The 24,236-nt window shown below is 41.9% G+C and overlaps 1 protein-coding gene across 2 annotated transcripts in view; it reads right to left on the bottom strand.

Annotated features, from left to right (window-relative positions):
• SGK1 (serum/glucocorticoid regulated kinase 1) overlaps positions 1–24,236 on the bottom strand; it is an 80,047-nt gene that overhangs the window by 6,031 nt on the left and 49,780 nt on the right. Inside the window, exon 3 of one of the 2 annotated variants that reach the window (XM_026048177.1) lies at positions 23,348–23,423. In XM_026048177.1, the coding sequence (XP_025903962.1) occupies positions 23,348–23,423 (76 nt within the window). Of the gene's footprint in view, positions 1–1,900; positions 2,044–23,347; positions 23,424–24,236 lie in introns of those variants that run through there. The other variant, XM_026048179.1, reaches the window with a different exon arrangement.

Raw genomic sequence — 24,236 nt, 5'->3', positions numbered from 1 at the left:
TAGCGGGAGGCGGAGGAAGCGGCGGCCGCGGCCCCCGGGAGTCGCTGGCGAGGGCTGCCTTCAAAGGCGAGGGCACAGGACCCCCCCGCTCCCCCCCCGCCGCCCGCCGTGTCCCCGCGGCCGCGGCGCAAGCGGGAGGGCAAAGAACCAAAGGCAACAGCTGGACGGAGCCTCCCAGGCTGCGGCCGGGAGAAGCGCCAGCCCCGCTCGCCTCGCAGCGGCAAACTGCCTCGTCCCCGCTCGCCCTCCGCGCCCGCACCCCTTCTTTAATTTATTCATTTATTTTTTTTCCGTCCCCGAGGCGCGGTTATATAAAGTGCTTCTCTTGCACCCCTGTCCCGAGTGCCCCCTGGGCCCGCGATAAGCGCCGCCACCCGCGTCCTYGGAGGGGCCCCGGTGACTCAGGGGAACAAGATTTCCTGCCCGCGTTTCTATAATGGCCACAAACAAATGTCCCCTCAGTGCACTGCCTTGATCCCGGCTGGGACACTACAGTAAAGGGAAAAAGGGGGGAGTGCCGGGGGGGGGCACACCAAAACTCACTTTCTTTTTAATTCCCAAAAGGGAAACCAGTGATGATGATGATAATAATAATAATAATAATAATAATAATAATAATAATAATAATAATAAATGCAGTTCCCTGAACTTGGACGAGGTAGTGGAGGAGGACGAGGAGAGCCTTGCTTCTAGAAAAGGTGAGAAGCCGACCCCGGTGAACACAAGTGCCAAAAGTAGAGGGGAAAAAATAATATAAAAAAAAAAATAAATAAATAAAAAGAAGTTTCTGCTTTCCGTCCGCGCGCCCACCGGCTACCCCGCGTACCCGGCCCCGAACCGCTCGTGCGCTTCGCGGGGCGCGGGGGGCACCGCAGCGCGGGCACGGGGACCTGGCCCCGCAGCTCGCCGGCCGCAGCTCTGCGCGCCCCCCCGGGGGTTTCTGCCTTCATTCGGCCCTGCCGTCTGAGCAAAGAATGTCCCCAGGGCTGCGGCTGCCACCCTCCCACTGCCTGCAGCTTCCCTTCTGCCCCTTTTTCTATTTTATTCATTTATTTCTGCACCGTTTCTGCTGCCTCCCCCGGCAACCCGCGACGGCCGCTGGGCGGCACAACTTGGCCGCCTCCGCGTCGCCTTCCGCGGGACACGCTCAGGAAAAGCACCCGCAAAGGCTGCAGCTCGCCCTGAGCAGCAGCAGAGATGCCCAGGGGTACAAAGATGCTTCTGCATCTTCGGGCGAGAGCCTTTCAAAGGCGCAGCTTCAAAGACTTTAAAGTGAGACAGTTAAAAAAAAATAAAAATAAATAAAAATAAAATGAAAAAAAAAAAGAGTAAAGCCAGCAAGAGCTGGCAGGCCGCTGGCATATCCCACTTGTTACTTCCCTTACTTTGTTGCAAACAGCGTCACTCTCATTAATGGCCGCATACATTTAAAAAATAGAGAATAATAATAATAAAAAAGACAGCCTAGTAGATGGTAATAGGAGCAGTCAGGTTCCTCTGCTCCCCGCCTACCCACTTTCAGGGGACTGCTGTCAAAAAAAAAAAAAAAAAAAAAAAGTACTCGATCACGGCACTTTTCCGCGTTTTCCCAGAGTTTCGGTGTCCGCAGCGCTTTCTGCTGCTCGCCGCTCCCCGCTCACGTCCCCGCACCAACGTGGCGCCCGCAGCCCCGGCCGCGCGCGGGACGAGCCCGTCCTGGCCGCGCCGGCCCCCGCGCAGCCCCCGGCAGCTTTGGGGACCACCTGCGGCCGGCTGCAGCCGCAGCCCCCCGGCCGACCCCCACCCCGCACCCGCCTCGGGCACCAACAGCCCCGCCAGCCTTGCGACCCCCCTGCCCCTTCGCCCCGTTTCCGCGCAGGGTGCCCCGCGGGCAGCGGCGGGACGCGCCGCTGACACCCACCTTTCAGCGAAGATTTCTCCTCTTTGCCTCTCATGGCGCTTCGCGTTACGATCCCTAGCGCGGCAGCGCCGAGCCGTGCACCGAGGCTGCGACTGGGCTCCGGGCCGTCGCYGTAATCCCAAGTAACTCCCCTTCCCGGCCGGCCCGGAGGCTGCAGGGAGGCGCTGAGCGCGGAGAGGCCGGCCGCCCTCCCGGCTGCCCCGCTTACGAGCGCAGTACCGAGGGCCACTGACATGCAGGAGCGTTATAAAGTTCCGCACGGGCCGCCCCGCACACTCTGCCCCATTGCAACATCGCCCGGCAAATTACTGTAATCAGCGGGCGCGCGCGCGCGCGCACACACCCGGGCGCGCGGGGAGGAGCGGCGGGGGGGCCGCGCCGGCCCGCGCCGCACCGGGACCGCCCCGCCGCGGGCGGGGGGCTCGCACCGAGCGGGGGGGTCCCGCTGCCTCCCCGGGCCCAAAACGCGCCGCGCGCAGGGGGCTGCGGCCGGCGGGGCGGCCCTGGCGGCCCCAGACCAACGGGATGGCACCGGCGGCCCGGCCCGCCCGCCGCCCCCGGCCCGGCCCGGCTGCCTGCGGCGCTGGCCGAGCCCCCCGCCCGCCGCCAGCGCCCTTCCTCCTCCTCCTCCTCCTCCTCCTCCCCCCCCTCGGGAGCTCACGGCCCGGCCCGTCGAGGCGCTCTTCGCATAGTGCCAAAGGGGAGATTTCCTCCCGAGAGACGAATTACTATTATGTAAAATGAACAGCGCTTCGAAGTCGTAAATGCGGCTCTCGGAAGCCCTCGCTTCTGCTTAAAAGCCTGAGTGCCCTTAGATTCCATTTTCAAACTTTTCTCTTGGGCAGCAAGAGCCTCAGGGTTGGAAAATGAAAGCTCAAATGAGCAAAAGGTGCCTTTGCGTCCCGTTACTCCAAGAGCTGAGACTTCTAGAAAAGCATCAGCCTTCTAGAAAAGCACCATTTCACCCTGAGAAATGGTCAGGACCCTGCAAGGACATGCATCAAGTATTTGTGTATGCACTGCTACCAGTGAAGGTTAGGGTGCACTMCTATGCATGTACACGAGAAGCATCAAATACTTACCGTGATATTTCTTCCTGTTTATTTACAGTCCTCCTTCAGTCTTAAAATGCTTGACAAACTAAGAGTCTTGATTTTGAAAAACAGAGTTTGGTAGTTCAAGAAAAAAAAAAAAAGAGGGACTCAACAACTCTGCACAGAGGAATACTTAAGTTACAAAACTCCTCACCACAGTTTTTGTGGACCCTCAAAACTGGATGGATTCAAAAATGGCTGGACAAATTAATAGGAAAACAAACAAACAAAACAGAACAAAWCAAAAACAGAGGTGGGCTATTCACTACAAAAGCAACATGTCTGATATGAGAGATTCCCAAACCACAAATGCCTGGGGCCAGGAGAGTGTTTTGGGGACAAATCACCGACTAGTTGCCTGTTCTTGCTCTTAGCAGGTGAGACCAGCCCTGAGAGCTGGTGCCTGTAGCACCATACACAGACCTGGGCTCTGACCCATCCRTTCTGAGATTCTTATGTGGTATTTCTAAGTAGCATGTGGGTGGTTTTGTGCTCACAGAATTTAATCAGCTCTCAAAACAATTGCTCATTACTGGCAAGAAGATTAGCAACCTCATATTATATGTCTGCTGTAAAACATGACTTTCAAATAAATGCATTTCAGGTAAATGTAGCACCAAGTGTTCATCATGCTGGGGTCAAGGCCATGGCTCCAAGCTGTGAGAAATATAGAAAAAACACAGGCTCTGTTGGAAATGCAGGCAAACAGGGCATGAAGACAGAACAGGCACAGCACGCAAGGCTTAGCAGTGCAAAATAGGTATGAGTGATCCTAGGATGCCACTGATTGAGAGATTAGGACATACCCAGTTTAAGGCCTGTAGGGTTGTGATTCAGTTTATCTAACAGAATGAGCACACACTTCGCTAGTATGGGCCTGCTAGCCTGAGCAGTTCAAAGCATCTTCAGCACTTGCTGGCCCATGGAAATGAATCTCTCTGGAGGATTCACACCATTTGTAGAGTCCTTCAGCCAGAGTGGTTGTTAGGCCCATCTGATAGGATTCACTAGTCCCAACAAAGCTTCTCCCTCTGGCCCCGTGGCAAGGCCAAAGGCTTCAACAGCCCATCTGATAATTTGAGAGGATGTGAACTCTCTTCCCCCATGTCTGTCCTGGTACTCATTGGCAGARGGAGATTTGTAGGTGTCATTTAGTTCCTCCATCCTTGAGGAATTAGATTTCCAGATTTCAATTCAGCCATAAATTCAATGCTAAATAAATGAATATCTGCATATAAGTATGCAGGTATATAGGTACCTCCTAGACTTCAGGATATAGGTAGTGGGCAGCAGGTTGACCTGTTGATAGAATGACTTGACTGACCCTGGAGAGAAGCTTCCCAAAGCACTAYCAAGATCTTCAGCAATATTGGGGTTTAAGTTAATTACACAAAGATGGAATTCAAGCCCTGGACTGCAGGGATGACTCTGCCCACAAATGCAAGAGGAGATTGCACATTTAACTTCATCTGTGTTCTGAAGTAAAATCTCCAAAGCTTTTATTTTCTCCCTGTAAATCCCCAACAGACAAGATCTTGTCTCTGACCTTCTAATTAAGTTTCACATGCAACAGCCAAAACTTTCAGTCAAGACCTTCTGGCTGCCCCCGCAAATGATGCCTACAAGTTTCAGCAAATAGATGGGAACTAAATAACAGCTTTAATAACAACCCCAGCAGTGATTTAAAATCAGGAGATTTAGACTGCTATCATCAGGCCTCCTAGACTTTCTTCTGACAGGAGGGTCATTGACTAGAATACCTATTGGTCTGCAAACATCTAATTGATTTCAGTGTTGCATTTCACCAAACATAAATTTGGAACATCTTTTATTTCACTTTTTCTGATGCTTATGGARAAGGTTTACTGCATTGTCAATAAGAGGCTTTAGCGCCAAGGGATTACACTCACAGGATCACAGAATGATGCAGGGCTGTAGTGAGGAAAAAAGTAATTCCTTTCCTTGTAGAAAGCAGTGGAAAATTACAGCATCCTTTAGCTGTGCTGACCTATAACTAAAATAGCTGATAAACGATGCCCCTAACTTCCGTTTTAATTCCAGCACACTGATTTGTGTCTAACCTAGTTGTTGTCACTATGACTGTTATGAGCAAATACTGTTGGCCAGTAAGGATTAGATAGGGGTGGCTGTTGAAGGAGCACATGTGCATGCCCTCCATAGAGCTGCCTCTTTCCAGGATGAATATGAATCCTTGCACTATTGTGCAGCTTCTCTAGTCTTGAGTCCTCATACAGGACATACAGGTTGGATGGCAAATACTTGAATTCATTATTGTTATGAACTTGTAATGTGCTGTCGCTGAAGAGAGCTTGGTTTTACCAGTACTGAATAACACTAGCGTGGTAAAGGAGATCAACAACAGAGAGATAGAGGGGTGATAAAAGGAGGCTTGTGAGAAAAATGAACGTTCTTAACGAGCTTGTTATGAGCTCCCRTGTTTGCCTCCTTTAGTCACAAGGCAACCTAATGTGAGTAGCTGGTATGCAGTTTGCAGTGAAGCACGTACTGTCAGGTGATTTTGTCACACAAGCTTTCTTTTGAAAACTCCAGCTTTTGAGGAATGATAGCAGGGAGGGATTCAGGCATTTTCAGTTGAGTGYATGGCTCAAAGATATTTCCTTGTACCTCTCACTTGAAACACATATGGTAAAATAACTGATTTTCACTAGTTATCTGCTCATCTGTCTTTCCCTTATCTCTTCATCTAGCACTTCATGGGATGTTTGCAACCATGATAGCTCAGTGCCTTTTATGTATATACAAAAGCTCCATCATCACCATTGCAATTCCACTATCTTAAAAGAAAGATCTCTCTAAGCCTGTAAAAGCCCTCCAGCTACCTTGGAGTTAAGGCACCAAATACCATAAATAGTGGGCAAATTAGTAAAAGAGAGGATTTTTTACTAGAGATAGGTTCAGTTAGCTGCTAGCTCAAAATGCAACTTGGATTTCTGATGAGTTAAGTTTGAAAWCAAAGGCAACATGTCAATGCTTTTTCTCTTTGAAATCTATTCTTGATGCTATGTCTCTTGCCATTATGCCAACTGCCTTAATGTTCCTCACTATTTCTAAGTTTTCTCTCAGAAAGAGTTGGAGTCTTCCTGTGCTGAAAGCTGCCCAGCATGCATRCAAAACAAAGCTTTATTTACAGGCATCTGTTTCTAGATATCTACTTATTTTGGCCATATTTACCTTTTACTTGGGCCCATTGCTTTCGGTGGTGTTATTTCTGAGGGTAGAATACTAAGTCTAAGCTAGAGGGGATGGGAAGAAGTGCTAATTTTGCTTTAGGCAAATGGTCCAAAATGGAGTCACAAGATGTATGTTATATATTAATTCATTCATGTATATATTTATTCTTCTTAAATTCACATATCACACATGGTATTCAGAGATCCCTAACCTGTCTCAGCCCAGTCTAACCATGAAACTGCAGTAAGACTTGTAATATCAGTATAATATTGCAGAGTGATCTTTAAGGATTAATTATACATCTTGGCTTCAATCTAGTGTCTCTACATCGCGTTATGTTGTTGTGGAGAGACATGACATACCAACTTTCCTGGAATTAATTGATGTGTTTCTGCACAGCGTTACCTTGCACTTAAAACATCTCAGTGAGGTATGGAAGTATTACTCCTATTTCACATAAGTCAGAATTAAACAACAGGGTAGCCAGTGTGATTCACTCAGGGAAGTCTGTGGCAAAATGAAGAATTAAATGCAAAGTTCCATTCCAGTAACTGGATCAAGATTTCTGTACAGCAGTATATGGCCCATATCTGCTGACCTCATTTGTTCAGCTACACGCATTATAAACAGATAAATTATTTAGGATAGTAAGATTGGTCTCAGCAAGAACACACACTGCAGGCACCTTCTTTGGTGAAATCCTTTCTAGTTATCTAATATTATGATAGCCAAACCTCACTTCTCAGCAGGAGGAACCAATCACTTTGAAATATGTGGGAGTTAGAAACAGCAAAAACTAAAAATACTTATTGTGATTCAAGAGAGGACCTGAATCCACATTTTGAGGGAAGATAAGGAAGTATAATTTTGTCCACATTCAGCTGGTAACCCATAGCATCACCTGCTGTCATTCAACATACCAGTAATGGTAGGAAAGTGCTTTTCTCACAACACAAGGTCACCACAAAGCCTATTACTATAAAACAAAAAGTCCCACAGTTATTTCACAGGTGCATACAGAAATAAATAGTTGCAAATGTCTGCACAGTTAATTTTTCCTTCTCACTTCTAGATGCCGTTTCCAAACCTGTTCAGTCATTCCCTACATTGTGAATATCTTTGTAGTACTTCAGTTAGCTCAAGACTTTTAATATCTTAAACTTGSCATAATTGAGAAAACCTTCATATGGGTTTCATTCACTGTGATAGAAGATGCTTTAACTTTATTGTAAATGCTTGATGTAATTCCACAAAGAACTTAACTCCATGCAGCCAAGCATGAGCATTTAGCTCACATGTTTCCTTCGGGACCCAAAAGAGCTACTAGAACAGCCATGTTCTAGTCTGCATGACACAGGCTTCTACCTGCTGCTACATGTACCTGGCCCAACAACTCCACCTCTGAGGTTCCTCAGCTTTTTCACTTGACTCTGGCTTGACTATCTTAAAATCTTCATCTGATTCAAGGATAATAATCAGGAGGTTTTGACAAGCAGAAACACCCTCCTATGCATAATCATGCAGTAGACCAAAGTCTAGGGGTAGATGACCTATTCAGCCTTAGCAAGGCCAGCTAAAAGATTTCCTCACCACATCTACTCATCCTCCCCCACATGCTGTGTGCCACCATCCCGGGACCATCTGGCAGACCTCCAGCCTGGAGCTCCCACCAACTCCCTTCAGCTATGCAGCTGACACGCAGCTGGGCAGAGCCTCTTCATCAGGCGCAGCCCGAGCTGGAAGCAGATATATATCCCAGGCTGCCGACTGGGTGAGGCAAAGAAGTAACGTGGTACCGCTGGTCTCACATTCATGGATTAGGCTGTTGCTCTAAGCTTGTAAAAAGGAGTGCAGATCTGGAAGGGCACCAAGCTCCAAATAGGTGCTGATRCTCTGATCCAGTTCCAATCAGTTCCTATCCCATCTTGAAACAGTGTATTTTTTGAGGAAATCTTTGCCTGGAGAAATGGAGCGGTGGAAGTCTAGCATACTGCAATACTGACGAATGTGATGTGGTTGGTACCTAGTTCTTAACACTAATCTCCATACCTGATGTGAGATGAACACAACTGTGGTGCACCAGCTGAAATTCGTGCATTGATATTGGCATGCATTGATATTGGAGAATATTGGCAAATATTCTCTCAAGAAAAAAATAACATAAAAAGGAGAAAGTATCAGCTATTGCCATGCAATTTGAATAGGATTATTTATTAAAAAACATCTCATTCCTCCAAAACATGTTTCAGTATGCTGCAATATAGTAGTTATTATCTAGCAGTTCCTATTTTGCTAAAATGAAAGATTTTTAGAAATATAGATAAAGTTACAGATTAGGAAATTGAAACATAAAGAGGTTAAGCAAACTACAGTCTGGTGAAATGGAGGTGAAATGGTGAAAATTATACTCCTGGCCTTTGGCATTACACTGTTTGTTTAGCTAGATTAATCAGTGAGAGCAAATATATATGTTTACTACAGAACTGTTCATAACGTAGCTACCAAAGTCAGTTTTAGCATTGTTAAAATGATTTTCACTTAGTAATAGTTTTCACTTAGTAATAGTTTTCACTTAAGTATGTTCATATCTAAGGATCTTAAGGTCCTAATGCATGCACATATTAACTGTGACATTTTAAAGAATAAAGACATGGGGAAGTTAAAAGTCTTTGGTCATTGTCATATGATGAGCCTGAAATAGAACAAACATTTGGCAAAGCTTGTGACTTTTAATCCCATGCTCAATTCACTAGACCTGCAACTCACCTCCTACACAGCACTGAACTAACATGAAAATAGTTTTGTTCATTTAGTGACTGACCCAGACTGACTGACTCAAAAGAGCAGCTGAAATTTCAACTACTGAACTCTGGATCAACCAAATGGTCTCTTCTTCCAGTTTTTGTGAGGTTTCCAAATCCCACTCTAGTTTTGACCCATTCTCAAATTTTGAGATTCTTTATGTTTTTCACAAACTGCCATGGAGGCAGACAACAAATGGACAAAGAGGGGAGGTAGTTTCTCAGAAAGAAAGAAAATCTGTTTGTGTCAGTGTTTGTGATATAAGAGAAGGCAATTGTACAAACAACTGCACATACAAAATGCAGCTGAGTGGTATCTATAGCTGCATAATCCTTTTGATTCCACTTGATCTTTTTGAAAATGGTAATACATAGTTGTAAATTATGCTCAGCTTGTCTAGGGGGGAGGTAGCACTCAAGAACAGAATACATTCTTTTCATCTTCATTATTACATGTGTGCATGTTTTTATTGCTCTGATCATGTCTTTTGTTTAATACATATTTACTGCAGCTTGTTTAACTTTTCTAGTTTGAATTGTATACACAGAAATTCTAACTCTTTCATCTAGTTGGAGGTTGCCCTGATGAAAGATCCGTAATCATACAATCCTCAGAGCATTGACCCTGGTTATTTTAAGTATATTTGTCTTTAGGTGCTGCAACAATTAGTAAACTTTCATATTTCTTTGTCCGTGTGACCTGAATCACAGAAAATATAAAAAGACTATATACATGAAATTCAATGTTCATTGAAAAATACCTATAGGTACAATAATGCCTAATGAATTAGTGAACGTATTTTTTAAAGACAACTTAACAGGAAAATATTATTTTATCCTGGGAGAAGATTGTTATGCTGTCAGAAACTGTGAGAATCAATACTAATTCATTAATATAATGAGGTTTTGTTTCTTTACCCACATTTTTATTTTCAGATGTGGTGTTTTTAAATATAAAAGAATATTCTGGCAATCTGAGTTTCTCATACCTTCCCCTTTAGCATTGTCTCTCAGCTTTCATCAGATCAAGGACTGCTTAGTTTCTCTGAAAAAATTACATATTCGTGGACCACCTTGTACAATAAAGCTATGATGTTTTAATTCATAACCAAATAAAATTAGTCTAATTTTTTAAAGTTCACTCATTTGCCTTTTCTTTCAAGAATGTTTCAGAATATTATTACCTTTTTGAAAAACCAATGTGTTAATTTTTCATGTCACCATCTAATGTTCAATGAGTCACCAGTATTTCGCAAAATGCTGGGTGAGATACTTTTATGCATGCAATCTGACACTGATCACCCATAGAATAGATCACCCACAAAGCAGTTGGGGCTGGAAGGGACCTCTACAGATCATCCAGTCTAACCCTCTTGCTCAAGCAGGGACACCTACAGCATGTGGCACAGGGTGGCATCCAGGCAGGTTTTGAGGATTTCCAGAGAAGGAGACTCCACAGTCTCTAYGGGCAGCCCGTTCCAGTGCTCTGTCACCCTCACAGGGAGGTTCTTCCTCATGTGGAGATGAAACTTCCTGTGTTTCAACTTGTACCCATTACCCCTTGTTCTGTCACTGACCACCACTGAGAAGAGGTCCTATCCTCTTTACATCCTTGCCTCTGGTATTTGTACATATTGATAATCTTTACAAGAGATGAGATCCTAGGCCAACTGTACCATTGATTAGGTCAAAGTGCCAATTCAGACTTCCTTGAAGTAATTTAATAATACTAACCTAATAAAAAAAAACACATTTTTCGGTTTTAGCAATATATCAGCTCTATTGACTTGCAAAATATCCTCTTTCATCACTTGCTATCATTTTCCCAGAAGATATTTAAATAGATTTCATATTTATGTTTTTGAATTGYCTTTGCAAGAGGAAAAAGGTGCTTCCAGGCTTTATGTATGTCATCATTTCAAAGTATGCCTCAGCATCCTGACAGTACTGCAGGGCTGATTTATCCGAAATGTGGAACAACTAAGATTCTAAGTCCTCTTCACCACAGAGAATATTTAGACTACTAGAAAAAGGGAACTAGTGTGGGAGTTAGTGGAGAACTCCGTGTAGAAACAGGAAGTACCCTGTGACTGATCAGGAAATGGGTGCTAAGCATCTGTTTTGGTAGTATTTTCACTTGTGTTAGGGGCATTTCCATAGTGAAGTGGAATTTGGCCCTGGGTCTAGATATTACCTCACTCACGAGGAAAGGAAGGTACTAATTTGGAGTGAAACACGGCAGCTGTTAGTGTTAGCGCATAGCAACCCTGCACAACAGCTGATGGTAGGTCACGCAAAACACAATACCCCATTAAACCTGCTGATTACTGTAAAGATATTCAGAACTGTAAGAAACAGAAACGACACTGAAATCTATTTAAAATAATTAAAAAAAAAAAAAAAACTATCTTTCAGGTTACCTTTTCTGACTGGAATTGAATACCCTCTGCCTCCAGAAAATCTAGGATATGGTCCCATGGGCATTGCAAAAAATGCAACCAAGTGTRTAAGACAGCAAGGTGTTAACATGAAAACACGTTTTGACCCTGTCTTCTTTATACTTCTTTARCATGCACAGATTTAACAGGAAGGAAATTTTACTCCCATCTTTACATAATTGCGCCACGATTTGTGATACCAGGCCTGCATGCTCCTCTGCTTCCATCACATGATCATTTTCTTCCTTTGCAGAATTTGAATCCAAAAATATGACAGTTTTTGTTGTGTATGCAGAGTTCTGATAAGGCAGTAGGTCTTGAGCAAGTTTTTGTTAGTAAGATCTTTGTGGAGTTGTAGGGAAGGTAGCGTCACGCGCTCAACTCAATGAAGTCACTTAAAGAGGAAGTTCTTGTATGAGTTATCTAGTCATTATCTGGAAGGTTTTAAGCCGCATTTCAAGGAGAACCAATTCAAGTCACTGATTTGATTCTCTTTATTCCTTAATGATTCCTTAATTCCAGCCATTTCTTAATCATTCAATATATGGAGGCAATCCTGGATGCACTGGGGTGAGCGGTCAGCACAGAACTCTGATGCAAAAATCTTTGATATAAGAGTATTTTGGACCTCATTCTCTATGACAGAAATGTAATGTTCTTACATGGTTATAAAGACTTTAGTTAAATAAATGAAAAACACATTTCAGTGGTGGTCATGGCAAAGCCCCTTGAGCAATATATTCAGTTGATGATCTACATTCAGAGATGTAGATTGGGGCAATTATTTGAAGGACGTTTTTTGCCACTGTCTTTCCTTTTTCTGATGAGTAAAAATTTTTAGATTAATTGATTTTAAACATAGTTCATCACCAATTGCTAAATACATTACAAAATTGTATACATTGGTCTCTGATCAAAGTGTAACTATATTGTCTGGGCATARTGTTCTATGCTGCCCCTTGCTTTCATTTTTCATTCCTGTTTTCCTCTACTTCTTTCCATCTTTCTTGAAGTGATTTTTTTCTCCCTTTAGTCTGTTCTCTGCATTGTACTTAATCTTCCCTTTTCATCCTTTCTTTGTTTCTGGCTACTTACACTCAAAGCCAGTAATCTTAGAGGAATGTCCTCAACTAAAGCGATCTTCAAAGAAACATGACCAGCTCAAAGTGATTTTTTTAAACTGCTTAAAGTGAAAGATAACAGTTTCTAATGCTTTTATTTCATAGCCTGAAATCAAATAGGATATGCAACTGTCCAGTTTTGGGCCCCAGTTCAAGAATGGTGTCAAGAAACCAGGGAGAGCTCAGTGATTTTAGGTACCMGGGCGGTCAAGAATCTAGTACATATAGCCTGTGAGCAGAAGTGAAGAGCTRGATTGCCTTATCTGAAGAAGGCCAAAGGCAATAGAACAGCAGCCAGTGACTACTTGAATAGTAGTTACGATGGCACGAGAGTAAAACTCCTCCCACTTGCAACAGAAAGCAGCAATGGCACCAAGCTGAGTGTTCAGGTTAGGAAAAAAATTGATCAGCAAGAGAGTAACGCAGTCTAGGAACTGTCTTCCTAAAGGGGTGGAGGAACCCCCGTCTGTGTAGATCCCAAAACCCATGTTGGCAATGCTACAGTGACATGCTCTAGTGCTGACTGTGGCTCTGCTCTTTCTGGGAGGCTGAACTGGACAACTGCCAGAGTCCCCTCTTAGCAGCAAGATGGCCCTGTGAAATGTTGTGCTTGTCCTCTCAAAGCACTTGGAGTGGAGTCTGCTGTGAGGTCCATTAGTTAATCCCTCCTGAACTGCAGGTGGGTCTTTTATAAAGCAGAAGAGATTTTTTGTTTTATTTTATTTGTTATTTTTAAGGAAAGGGTGATATAAGACCCCCCTAAACAGCAATTCTGGAATAGGTGAAGTACTTGTGCATGCTTTCTTTAAGCTGAATGTGTTTGATACTGACAGTGTCCCTTCAATTTTCACTTCCCTTTCCAACTATGAACTCTGTGTTCTTGTGGGTGTTAAAAGAGGTTCAGACACAGAGTAATGCTGAGTGCATAGAAAATATGCGTGCAGCAGAGCATAACGTGTAGTTTTTGTGGTTAAAACCATGCTGCAATTATGATACATCTGTCATGTAACAACAAACCTGACAGAAAATAGTTGGGGCCACAGTGAGGAAGTATCTATACCTCCAAGTCAGGCTCCTCCCAAACCACCATCTGGTTATAAATATATACAGATAAATATTACATAAATATATAAAGATATCCCAGATGGCATTGTAAAAGATAGGAATAGGCTCTACAGCATGTCAGATTATGCTGTAGAATTAGAACATAAAGCCTATGAACTAAATAGCAAAATCTACAGACTGGTGTTTCTATTAAGTAGGTAAATAGCCTCCTTTCATTTAGTGTGATGATTCATACGCATGTGATTAAGCATGTGTTTTTATAGAATAAAAGTTCTTTATGTGTTTTTTCAATATTTACAACTTTTCTCTGACTTATCTTACTAAAAGTTTTGTTCCTTTTTTTTTTTTTTTTTTGTGGGTCACAGGCATCCAAAGGATATTTCTTCTATAGTTTCTGATTTATCCTTGGGAATAAATACACTTCCTTTAATTGGAATACATGAAATACTTTGTTTAGGACATATATTGTAAACTACAATCTTGCATTCACTGCAATTACTTTTAGCATATTCACAAGTCTAATTTTTTGTGCAACTATATTAAAAGCAACAGCAATTTCCATCTGTTCTAATGTGAAGCAAATTAGTTTATGCTTCTGTGTTTTAGCCAGATAAGAGCTTGTCTTCTGCAGTAATTATCTCTTGACAATGCTGTTTTGAATGATGTGATAAGTTAAATGAAAATGATAGTATATCTCAGGTAAACTGAGTATTTTGGTTCCAATCATATTAAAGCCTGATTAGAATAAAAAGTTTTGGATGCATTTCCATAACCACTGAACTGATATTCACAGATTGCCTTCTGAGGTGTACAYGGACAAAGTGTAAGGATAAATATATCCTTAGGGCTATAGAGGATATCAAGAAATAATTACATTGGTGACATCATTTAAAATGAATGCTTTTTCATATAGRCTACCAGGATGGCACTCTTTATTCTCCTAGTTCCTGAGAAGAGGAAAGATTTTTGAGCCTTTAGATATTAGTCATCACTACATTTTACATAAAAATATTTACTATGTAGTTTCTTCTTCTTTTTTTTTTTTTTTTAACATGAACAAAAGCTTTTGTCTCTTAAGGGTGATCATCTCTATATGAATCCAAAACCTAGCAGTTTTCTTTGTGGAAGATTTCCTTGTCTTTCTTCTGGCAACCACACTGGAGGCAGCCTGCTGCCTGCCTCCAGCTTTTAAATGTAACTAGAGGATAATGGAAAACAAACTGTAGCTAGCCCTTCTCTCTTCTAAAATAAACATGCCTCAGAGTATTGACATTAGTGGGAAAAGAATTAAGTGTCTCCTTAATCAGGTTTTTCATTGTGGAGTACATTTCTGCTGTGTGATGCTAAAGGCTGATGCAACCAAATGTGCTGGTGTATGGTGTCCTACTTCAGTTAAATGTCCCCTTTCTGGGTACAGCTCACCATTAAGGAGTGCTGTCACACAGATTTCTCCTGCAAAATGTATAGTAGAAAAAGGCAACGTAGAGAAGACTTGGGTTCTCATTACAAAAGGCAGAATTTTATMATTTTTTCTTTTTATTTTTTGTTTGTTTCTGCATTGTAAGCAAGCAATATGGACACATTTCCAACTTAAAGGTCACCTTCAGAAACACAAACAAAACAGAGAAAAATAATATTGCAACAGATTACTTTAGATTTTATGCAGGGGCATCAGTCAAAATGGCCTTTATATTTATGATTTCTTTTATATATAAATAGATATATAATGTAATGATGTCTTTAAACTTCCTTCAGTGCCTTTGTAAACACATCACAATCTAGCTGACCATCCAGGGGATTCCTGACTGAACTACCGAACTTCCCTTCTATGCCATGCTATCCCACTGCCATTTTCTAGTAAGTTAGCAATAACTCCTGCTTCTATGCAATGCATTGCTTAACCACATAACTACTCAGTACCCACCACGCTGCTTTTCCATAATAGAACAATCTCAYAGAAGGTTGGGATTTTTTTCACTAGCAAGACTCAGCTAAAAGGTTTTCCATAAGGTTTTGACAGYTAATGTGTGAATCCATGCTGGAGAAACAGGTCCTCAAACATATGCAAAATGAAGGTTAGAATGGCTGGAAAATATAAAGTGGCAGAGGAAATGTTAGTTAAGATCAGACTTGGACGTCCTTCTGGTGGTATCTGGGAAAGCCAAGAGGAGGCAGGATTGGAGGAGGGGAAGGGAGAGTGAGGGTAAGAGGAAAGAAAAGAGGCAGCTCAATAGAAAAGGAAGCAAAGAGAGAAGACAAACCACTAGCAAAAAAAAAAAAAAAATTACAAATACTTAGCTCTACATTGTGTCTGGATTACGGCACAAGGCTTATCAAGAAGTGGGACTGTGAGGACAATAAATAATGCTGCCTACAGCAGAAGGAAGAGGAAGAGAAGGAGTACTGAGGAATTCTCAGTGCTGAGGATTTCCTAGAGCTTTTTCAGGATGTCTTAGAGTTAGGTGCCATTTTTTACACTTTTGTCTTTTTTCAGAGAACAAACATCAGCATATAGCGATACTGGAAACTTCTCTTTGCTACCTACTTTGTGCTAGAGAAAATAGATGCTCTGTTTACACCCAAGGTGGGCAAGCCAGAAAGAAGGGCTGTATATTGTTTTATTCTCAGTTTGGGGCAGTAAAATTCGTTCTGCTTATGATGCTGTGAAGTCCCAGACCAGCTCTTCAGCTGTCTGCAAATTCAGGACTGGGATTCATCTGACCAAATAGGCAGGCTGCAAGAGTACATGTTTGCATTTRCCCGAATCATCTTGACTGCCTTCACAGTCAGGGAAGAGAAAAATGCATAAATGGGACCTGGTTCTCGTCCTCCCCAGATAGGGGATCTATCATAGGCCAAATAAGCTGTGACTGTTTCTCTCCATTCACTATCACAAAAAATAAAGTGACCAACTATGATACCAGCACTCAGTTTGCAGAATCATGTGAGGGATTTTTTTTTTGTTTTGTTTTATTTTTCCATTGTGTTTGAGGAAAAGGACAAGGGAAACAATTTTTCATAAAAAATTAAAATAGATAAAGTCCCTCCAAACTACAACATTTGACCTTCCATCAAGCCTAACTTGTTGCTTGACACTCGTCACTGCTGATCAGCACAAGACTGTCCTGAAAGTAACCCTGAAATCACTTTACACACTTTCTGTGTGTACTGTTATAGTTCTTTTTCAGTGAAAGTTCCAGATGACATACAGAGACATTTATATTAACTGTGATTAAAGGTCCCTTAGACCTTTGATCTGCTACTATATTATAGTTTACAAATGCATACATTAAAAGGAAAATGAAATGTGAAATAATTATCTTCCACAAAGACTGCAAAGGTTGTAAAACTAAAGCTTTCAGGCTGTGCCTTTTCATCAATTCTGCCATAATTTTAATTGTGCTAGGAAAAAAACACTTTGTTGTATAAGGTGAGGGGAAAATAGAACAAAAGCTGATATTTCACTAAACTAAGAAAAGTTTGATATTGCAAATCTTTACTACTTGGGCATTAAGAAATCAAATCTCAAATTGTTAAGTTTTGGAAAGTGAAATCTTAGTTTTGTAAGAGGCATGCCAAATTTTTTCAAAGAGATAAGAAGATTAGCAATGGTGTTTCGGAGATTAATTTTTTAAATGTCATGTTGAAAGGGTGAAATTAGGCAAATACAATGATCAACTGATGTTAGAAAATGGAAAAAAAAAGACATGCCTGCTACTTACCATGAAAAACAAGTCTCTCTTTTTTTTTTTTTTTTTCCAAGAGTCATGAATTTTATTGTTTTATGGTCTATGAACAGCTTTTCAGTTTCAGAAGTGGCAAGAGGCAGGGAGGTACAACAGCTGGGGAGAAGAGCTAGGTGAGATGATGTTCCTCTTCCTTACACTTAGGTTAGGTCAGGAAGCTTGATACTTGAGAAAAGCTGTATTTCCCCATGTTGAAAACAGGTGGATTTGAGACTATTGAGATTCTGCTTCTAGTCTTCATAGAAAACAACAGTGAGTCTAGGGTTGTGTGCTGCCTAATGTGTGGTATCAGTCCATTTTTTCTGAAATGAAAGTTCCATAACCACAAACTGAATTTTTCTGATACTTCAGGGCAGAAATATCTACCTGTAACATTAGACAACCATTCTTGTACTCTAAATTAACACTCAGTAACATTGTGCAAGTGACATGCTGGTCAAATAAGCAACAGATCCCATGGAGGCTTCTTTTTTATCTCTTAGTGAAAGAAGAAGAGAGAAAGAAAGACTTTTAAAGTTCCTTCTGCATTTTATATGTATTCAAAATGCTTTATATATGTTAATCTAGCTACGTTGTGGTTTTGTTGTTGATTTTTTTTACCTGTTTGTTTTACACTCTGCTCTCTGGTGTGTATTGGCTGTTTTTGATTTCACAATGTATCACAGTTTGCAGTGTAACCCATAAAAATAAGCAAAATGGAGCTCATGATGAGGTGCAGCACCAAGAAATAATTTCCTGCCAATAGTAGCATCTCTGTGTCTATAGCTGCTGATCTGACTGACACCAAAAATTCCCTTTACAAAAGCAAATATTTCATCCATTCCCAATGCAAAAATAGATCTCTCCATGCATATGTTCTGTAGGTAAACTGGAAAAAGTGGGAATTACACCTATATATCCAGTCTGTTCAAGGTCTGTTGAAGTCTATTGACTTCAAAGTGTAGCACAGAATTACCAATATTTTCAAATGCATTAAGCCTAGAAAACCAACACACAGCTTATCTGTTGGTTTGCTTCTTGGATAATCACTAATAGTGAATACCATGGTAGGTGCAGAATGGTATCGGATCTAAGCAGTACCATTCTGCATAGCTTCAGGCTAAGTAGTTGAAAATCAGGTCTAACAGGTGTAAATGCATGACAACAGGATCAGGGTATCTCAGCCCGCTAAAATATCTCCAGTTTTGCCATGATTCTTAGTGTTTAATTGAAAGGTTCTTTCTTTTTCTTCTTTTTCTTTTTGATTTTCTTTTGGTTTTCATTTTCTTTTTCCTTCCTTCCCTCCTTCCCTTTTTCTTTTGTCTGTCTCTCATTTTTTTTATTTCTCTCTCTCAGCTGTGAATTTCAAGCCCTCCTGATGAAATACAATCCCAGGAACATTAAAGTCTCAAATTCAAACAAAAATTCCACCTCTTAAAGCTACATGTGGGGAAGGAGGGAGGAAGAGGGGAAAGGAAGGGAGAGGTTAACTCGGTTAACTCACGAATGTTTAATGTTTGAAGTTGGTAATATTGTGTCTAACTTTGAAATGCTGGTTTGAATGATGCTGTAGACATAACAAAATGAGAAGGAGTATTCTGGAAGCAGAGTAGGTTTTAAAAAAATACGATGTTTTGTAGCCTGCAGACAAAATGACTGGGAAAGACCCCAAGTTAATGTACTAAAACTGGTTTAGCAAACACCGCAGTTCTCATTTTCAGCGATGAATGCCATTACTACAGATCTATTCAGTATGATGATCAAAAATCACACCAGTTGCAGAGATTTTGTTAGCCTCAACAGTAAAACAAACTGAAAAGACACAGCACACTTGAGGTCTCCAGCATCCTTACTGCAAACTGACAGATACATAGGTTATGTCTAGTCAGCATCATGCCGAGCAATGCAGAGACAACTGACAGTTCACAATGACCCAAAGAGTGGGAGCCCTGCTAGTCTGCCCTGGGTGGTTTGCCCAGCACCGCTGACTGAGTGGCATTGCAGTGAGGTGTACAAACATGCTCTGCTTTGGGGGGATTTTATTTGCTTGTTGTTTGTTTGTTTCTGCATCAGCAATCAAAGCTCTCCTGTCTTCAGAGGCGTATGCAGACGCCATCCCACGTGAGTTTATCTATCATCTGCTCTGTCACCTTTTACTGCTGATTTGCAGGACTGCTGTTTAGCTGTGTTTTGCAAGGCAGAGAGTCCTAAAGCTCTTTGCCACAGGCAGTGTGTTGGCTTGCAACCTTAGCTTTGAAGAGGGGACAGTGAACGTGGCTCACCTGACGAAATGCACCCCATGGGAGGGAAAGGCATCCTCATCTCCATGGGGCTCGTGTCTTGGCAGGGAGTGCTCCTTGCAGCTCCCTCTTTTGAGTGTTTCACTCAAAACATAGCATTCAATTCCAGCTTTGATGGCTATAATCACATTCTGATGATCTTATTTGGGGGTATTTCTGCCTTAAAAATCCCTCCTGAATTGGTAGCATGTTGTTCCTCTGTAGCACAGTCGTGGAAGGAGCTGAGCAAGCAAGGGGGCTTGACCTGAGATGACCTGGCTGTGAGACGTTCAGCAGACCCACACACTTTTCCATTGCAGCATTCCTAAGCATGGATGTGAGCTCTGGAGCTGGAGGCCAGGGTCAGACGCTTACTTTTTGGGTTGAGTCGTGGGCAGCATGAGCTCCCTGCTCAAATCACAGCAGTCCTGTGCTGGAGAGGTAAGTAGCTTATCTCTGTTATTCTCAGCTGTGAAATGCTTAATAATTAGGAGTAAACAGGCACAGAGTGACAGTAAACAGGCACAGGGTAAGTAATAATTAGGACTAAACAGGCACAGAGGCCTGGGAATTAAATGACCGCTAATGTGAACAGTCTCACTAGTCTAAAATATTTTATATCATGAGTCCATCCCCCCTCCTTGAGCTACAAATCAGCTTACAAATCATTTGTGAATAATATAATAAATGGGATGTTTGTTTTTCTTGCTCTCTTGTTTCAGAGTTTCCAGGTACTTCACAGACTCAAATTTTCTTTTCAGTCACAAAGATAGAGACTCTAAAAACTCATTTCAGTCTCTTAGCTCAGGCAATTCAGGAATATGTAAAGGAAACTTGAGATGTTATAAGATCCATCATCAAGTTGTAATAATCGGCAAAACTGATTTAAGCCTGGTTACTAGAAACTAGTATTAGGTATCAAAGATGAGACAGATTTTTAAGCTATATTTAACGTGCATTTTAGATCCAATATATGATGAAAAATTCACTTAGAGAAGTAAGAACTAGCACTTCTTGCTAGCAAAATGTCTTTGATTTCAAAAAAACACACAAAATACAAAGCATTATGGGAATACACTCCCAAGTCCAGCAATTTCCACGATGCATTGGCGCTGGTTCCTGAAGGCCATTCCCTCTTCACAATTTAAGAGCCAATGGAGCAGCAAGAAAGGTGGAACTATCAGTGAAGAGTAGATAAAAATGTCTTTTCTGTTATGCTACAATTTAATCTCATTCATGCTAATTCCCTATAATACAGTGGTAGAAACCATAGGTGAGAAACCATAGATGAGGCCTGAGTTTCTTTTTCAAATTCTTGTGCAAACAAACCCAAGAGGTATCTCATATACACTTATATAAAGCAGATAACAGGAGTAGTCTATAAATAGCAACTCTGGTTTTAAATTGTGGACAAAGAACATACTTTTTGTATAAAGGTCATAGTAGGCTTAGGCTTCTTTCATTAAGATAGACAGATAAAAATCTAAAGACAGACCGACAGACAGACAAACCTTTTAAAGATTATTCAAAAAAAATGCTTTCTCATGATTATATCCTGCCTTTAAAAAAAATCTTTAACCTCTGACTAATTATTTTCGTATTGCATTCATCTTTGAGGATGAAAAATTTCAGCAAGTAAACATGGCCCAACATTTCCAAATCACAGAATTAATTCTACTTTGAGCTTGCAAACCAAGAATTCAAGCATTTGCTTTCAAAATGTTAAAGTCCTCTGGGGTAATTAAGAGCCAGTATGCAACTAGAGTGAAAACATATTGCTTTAGTCCTAAATCTTGTTTGATCCAAAACAAGATTACCCTTTTTTTTTTAGCCCTCTAATGGTGTTAGTACTGATGCCTAAAAAATGGCTAAGCAGTTTATTGTGGTAAAACAATTTGCTTTTAATCAAGTTCAATTTACTAATATGGTGAGGTACGTGTTAAGTGAACTCTGAAGTAAAACCACTGAAAAAATTAAAAAACTTATTGTGAGTTAAAATATTATGTTATATTCATGCCCATTCATCCAGTGTAAGCTAACATTGATGGAATCATTTATGGCAGTCGTGTAATGGAAGAAGAGACCTTAAAGCTCAGCAAGCCAAATTTTTCTTGAGCTACCCTGACATTAATTCCAACTATAAGTACTTTTCCCCCTTTGACTTAAATTATTCCAGATACCTAAACAATCTATGTAAGAGAGAGAGCACCCTCTGCCATGGCCACTAAACATTATTATATTTGCAACTGTCTTTTCACAGATCTGTTTTGACATATAGCTAGCTATTGACGCAACTGAGGGGGTAATAATATCTCCTAGAGAAGAAAAGAAAGCAAAAGTAAGAACACTGAAAGTTCAGAGACTGCACATACTGCTGACAGAGGGTCACAGTGCCTCGGTGGCCTATTGCACTTCATGCAGAACAAAGTGCCACTCAAATTGTTAATTTAGTGCAGTTCACCTGTGTGGACTCCTTTGTTTCAGAAATGCATATGACGGTAATAGTTAAAATCTATCAGGAATCAATGCAAACTGAAACATTCACATACTTAACTATGTATGTTTCTAAACTCGTTTGAATGTCGGAAACATTTTGATGTTTGAATATTGAAAGAGTTCAACTTTCTTGTATAATGAGCACTTAATCAATACGCACTAATAATCAGACTTGCTATAGGTCAGGGGAGCTTTCCAGAAGCATGAAGCATTTAAAATCAAAGAGCAGCGGTGAAAGATTTCTTCCTAATGGGGACAGAGGTTTTGGGATGTCTCACAGGGGACCACTTGCAAAAATGGCAGAGAGAGCAGGAAGAGAATCCCCAAACCACCCAAGAGAAGCCCACATCAGGATCTGACATATACTTGTTATGCCAGGGGTAATCCCTATTGCCCAGGACATTTGAACTGTGTAGCCATAGCATTTTTTAGACATTTTTTTCTTAGAGGTAGTTCCCACATCTCATCTAGCCACAATATCATGTTCAACTGGTACACTTTCCCCTTGTAAATAATACCTGAGCTTATGATAAGACAAAGAGGACTAAAAACAAACAAAAACGCAAGCCACATTCCCTCAAAAAACAACACCCCAAAACCAGAAAGGAGACAGAGTGTGTGTGTGAGTTTGACATAGTCAGTTAATTCTACCTGTGCTGGGCTTTTCCTTTTTTTTTTTTTTCTTTTTTATTCTCTCTTTTTTTTTTTTTCCCAAAACTAATGAGGCTCCCCATGTGTTTGGTTCTCATGTCCTCAGTCCTCATGTGTCCAGAGCAGCGGTCACCAGTGGCCAGGGCTGCCCCTAGACGTACTCACAGGACCCTTGCTGGGAGCTAATGAGAGCTCTGCTCGCAGAGCGGAGCAGCACTGAGACGTGGCTGACAGCTTATTAAAAAGATTTGCTGTAACACTTTAGTTTCTTCTCATTATGCCACGGCGTCATTCCTCAGGAGCCTCTGTGCTGCGTGCCGTGCACTTTAGCCGTCCAGCGTACAAGCGAGTTGTTGTTATTGTTGTTCTCGCCCAGCAAACTCTCAGAGGGTGAGAGCCTACGTTTTGACATGAAAAACGTCCTTCAATTATGCTTGGCACCAGGACAAAGCACTTCAGCCTGGCATAAAGCCGCATCCGAAATAGCCTCCCTAGAGGCCCTGCAGAAAGCTCTGCCCGCTGCCCTGACCCTGCTGGTGCCCAGCACGTGCGTGTTGTCCATACCTGTGTCCTCGCCACCCCAGAGGCTTCCAGGATCCGGCTGAGCCAGCAAGTCACCTTTGTTACAGGGTTCCTTCGTCTGAAAAACAGAAGCAGCACATCAAGTTATGAGAGCTTCTCATTGAACGTTGTGTTTTATGATGTTTCCAACCAAAATTATTTTCGGTCCAAAGAAACTGTGTCAGGTAGCAGTGCAAGGCCCCTTTTCAGCTGCCTCTGTGATCGGAATGAACTTATGAGTTCCCAGGTACAACCATCTTGCAGAAAATTAAAAGAGTCTGTGCTTAACTGTGCTTTGACTTGCATTTTCCATTCAAAATCTGCACACTGATTTTGTGTCCATGGACCAGATTGTTAGCCAACTCTCCTGCCTAGGCCCTACYTGGGTTGAAAAGGGACAGGGAATGGTGGGCAGAGTCCTGGTGGGGTCATCTTCTGGCGTGGGGCCCTTGGCTGAAGGCACTTTTGCAAGACACTTTGCAAACTGTCACCAAGGAGAATACAAAAGAATGCATGCAAGAGAATGTCAGCAAGGAGAATGCATTAGGGATGCAAAAGCAGGGGGCTTTTGCCCTATGGGGGCAATGGATGAGATGGATGGTGCCCAGGTGTCACTCCATCGCATATCCTTGGCCACTGTGGTTAGAGGAGGTACAGACCTTTATTCCTCTTCACCACTTCATCCTCATTCCTATCTAACCACTCACCCTCTTGACTTCTCTCACTTACACAAGTGGTTTGGATCAGAACTGTGCAAGAATGTGGGACAAGAGTGAGCGTGACTGTCCTCTGGCAGCGCCTTTAGGAGGGTTCCAGCCGCTGAGCTCAGCGGCACTGCTCCTGAGAGCAAGGTCAGGCAGCAGCACTACGTGTTTGCAAACCCTGTCTGACC

This window comes from Nothoprocta perdicaria, unplaced genomic scaffold (genome assembly GCF_003342845.1).
Source record: "Nothoprocta perdicaria isolate Ctin4 unplaced genomic scaffold, notPer1 scaffold_52, whole genome shotgun sequence".
Taxonomy (NCBI): Eukaryota; Metazoa; Chordata; class Aves; order Tinamiformes; family Tinamidae; genus Nothoprocta; species Nothoprocta perdicaria.
This window is presented reverse-complemented; position numbering and strand designations above follow the sequence as displayed.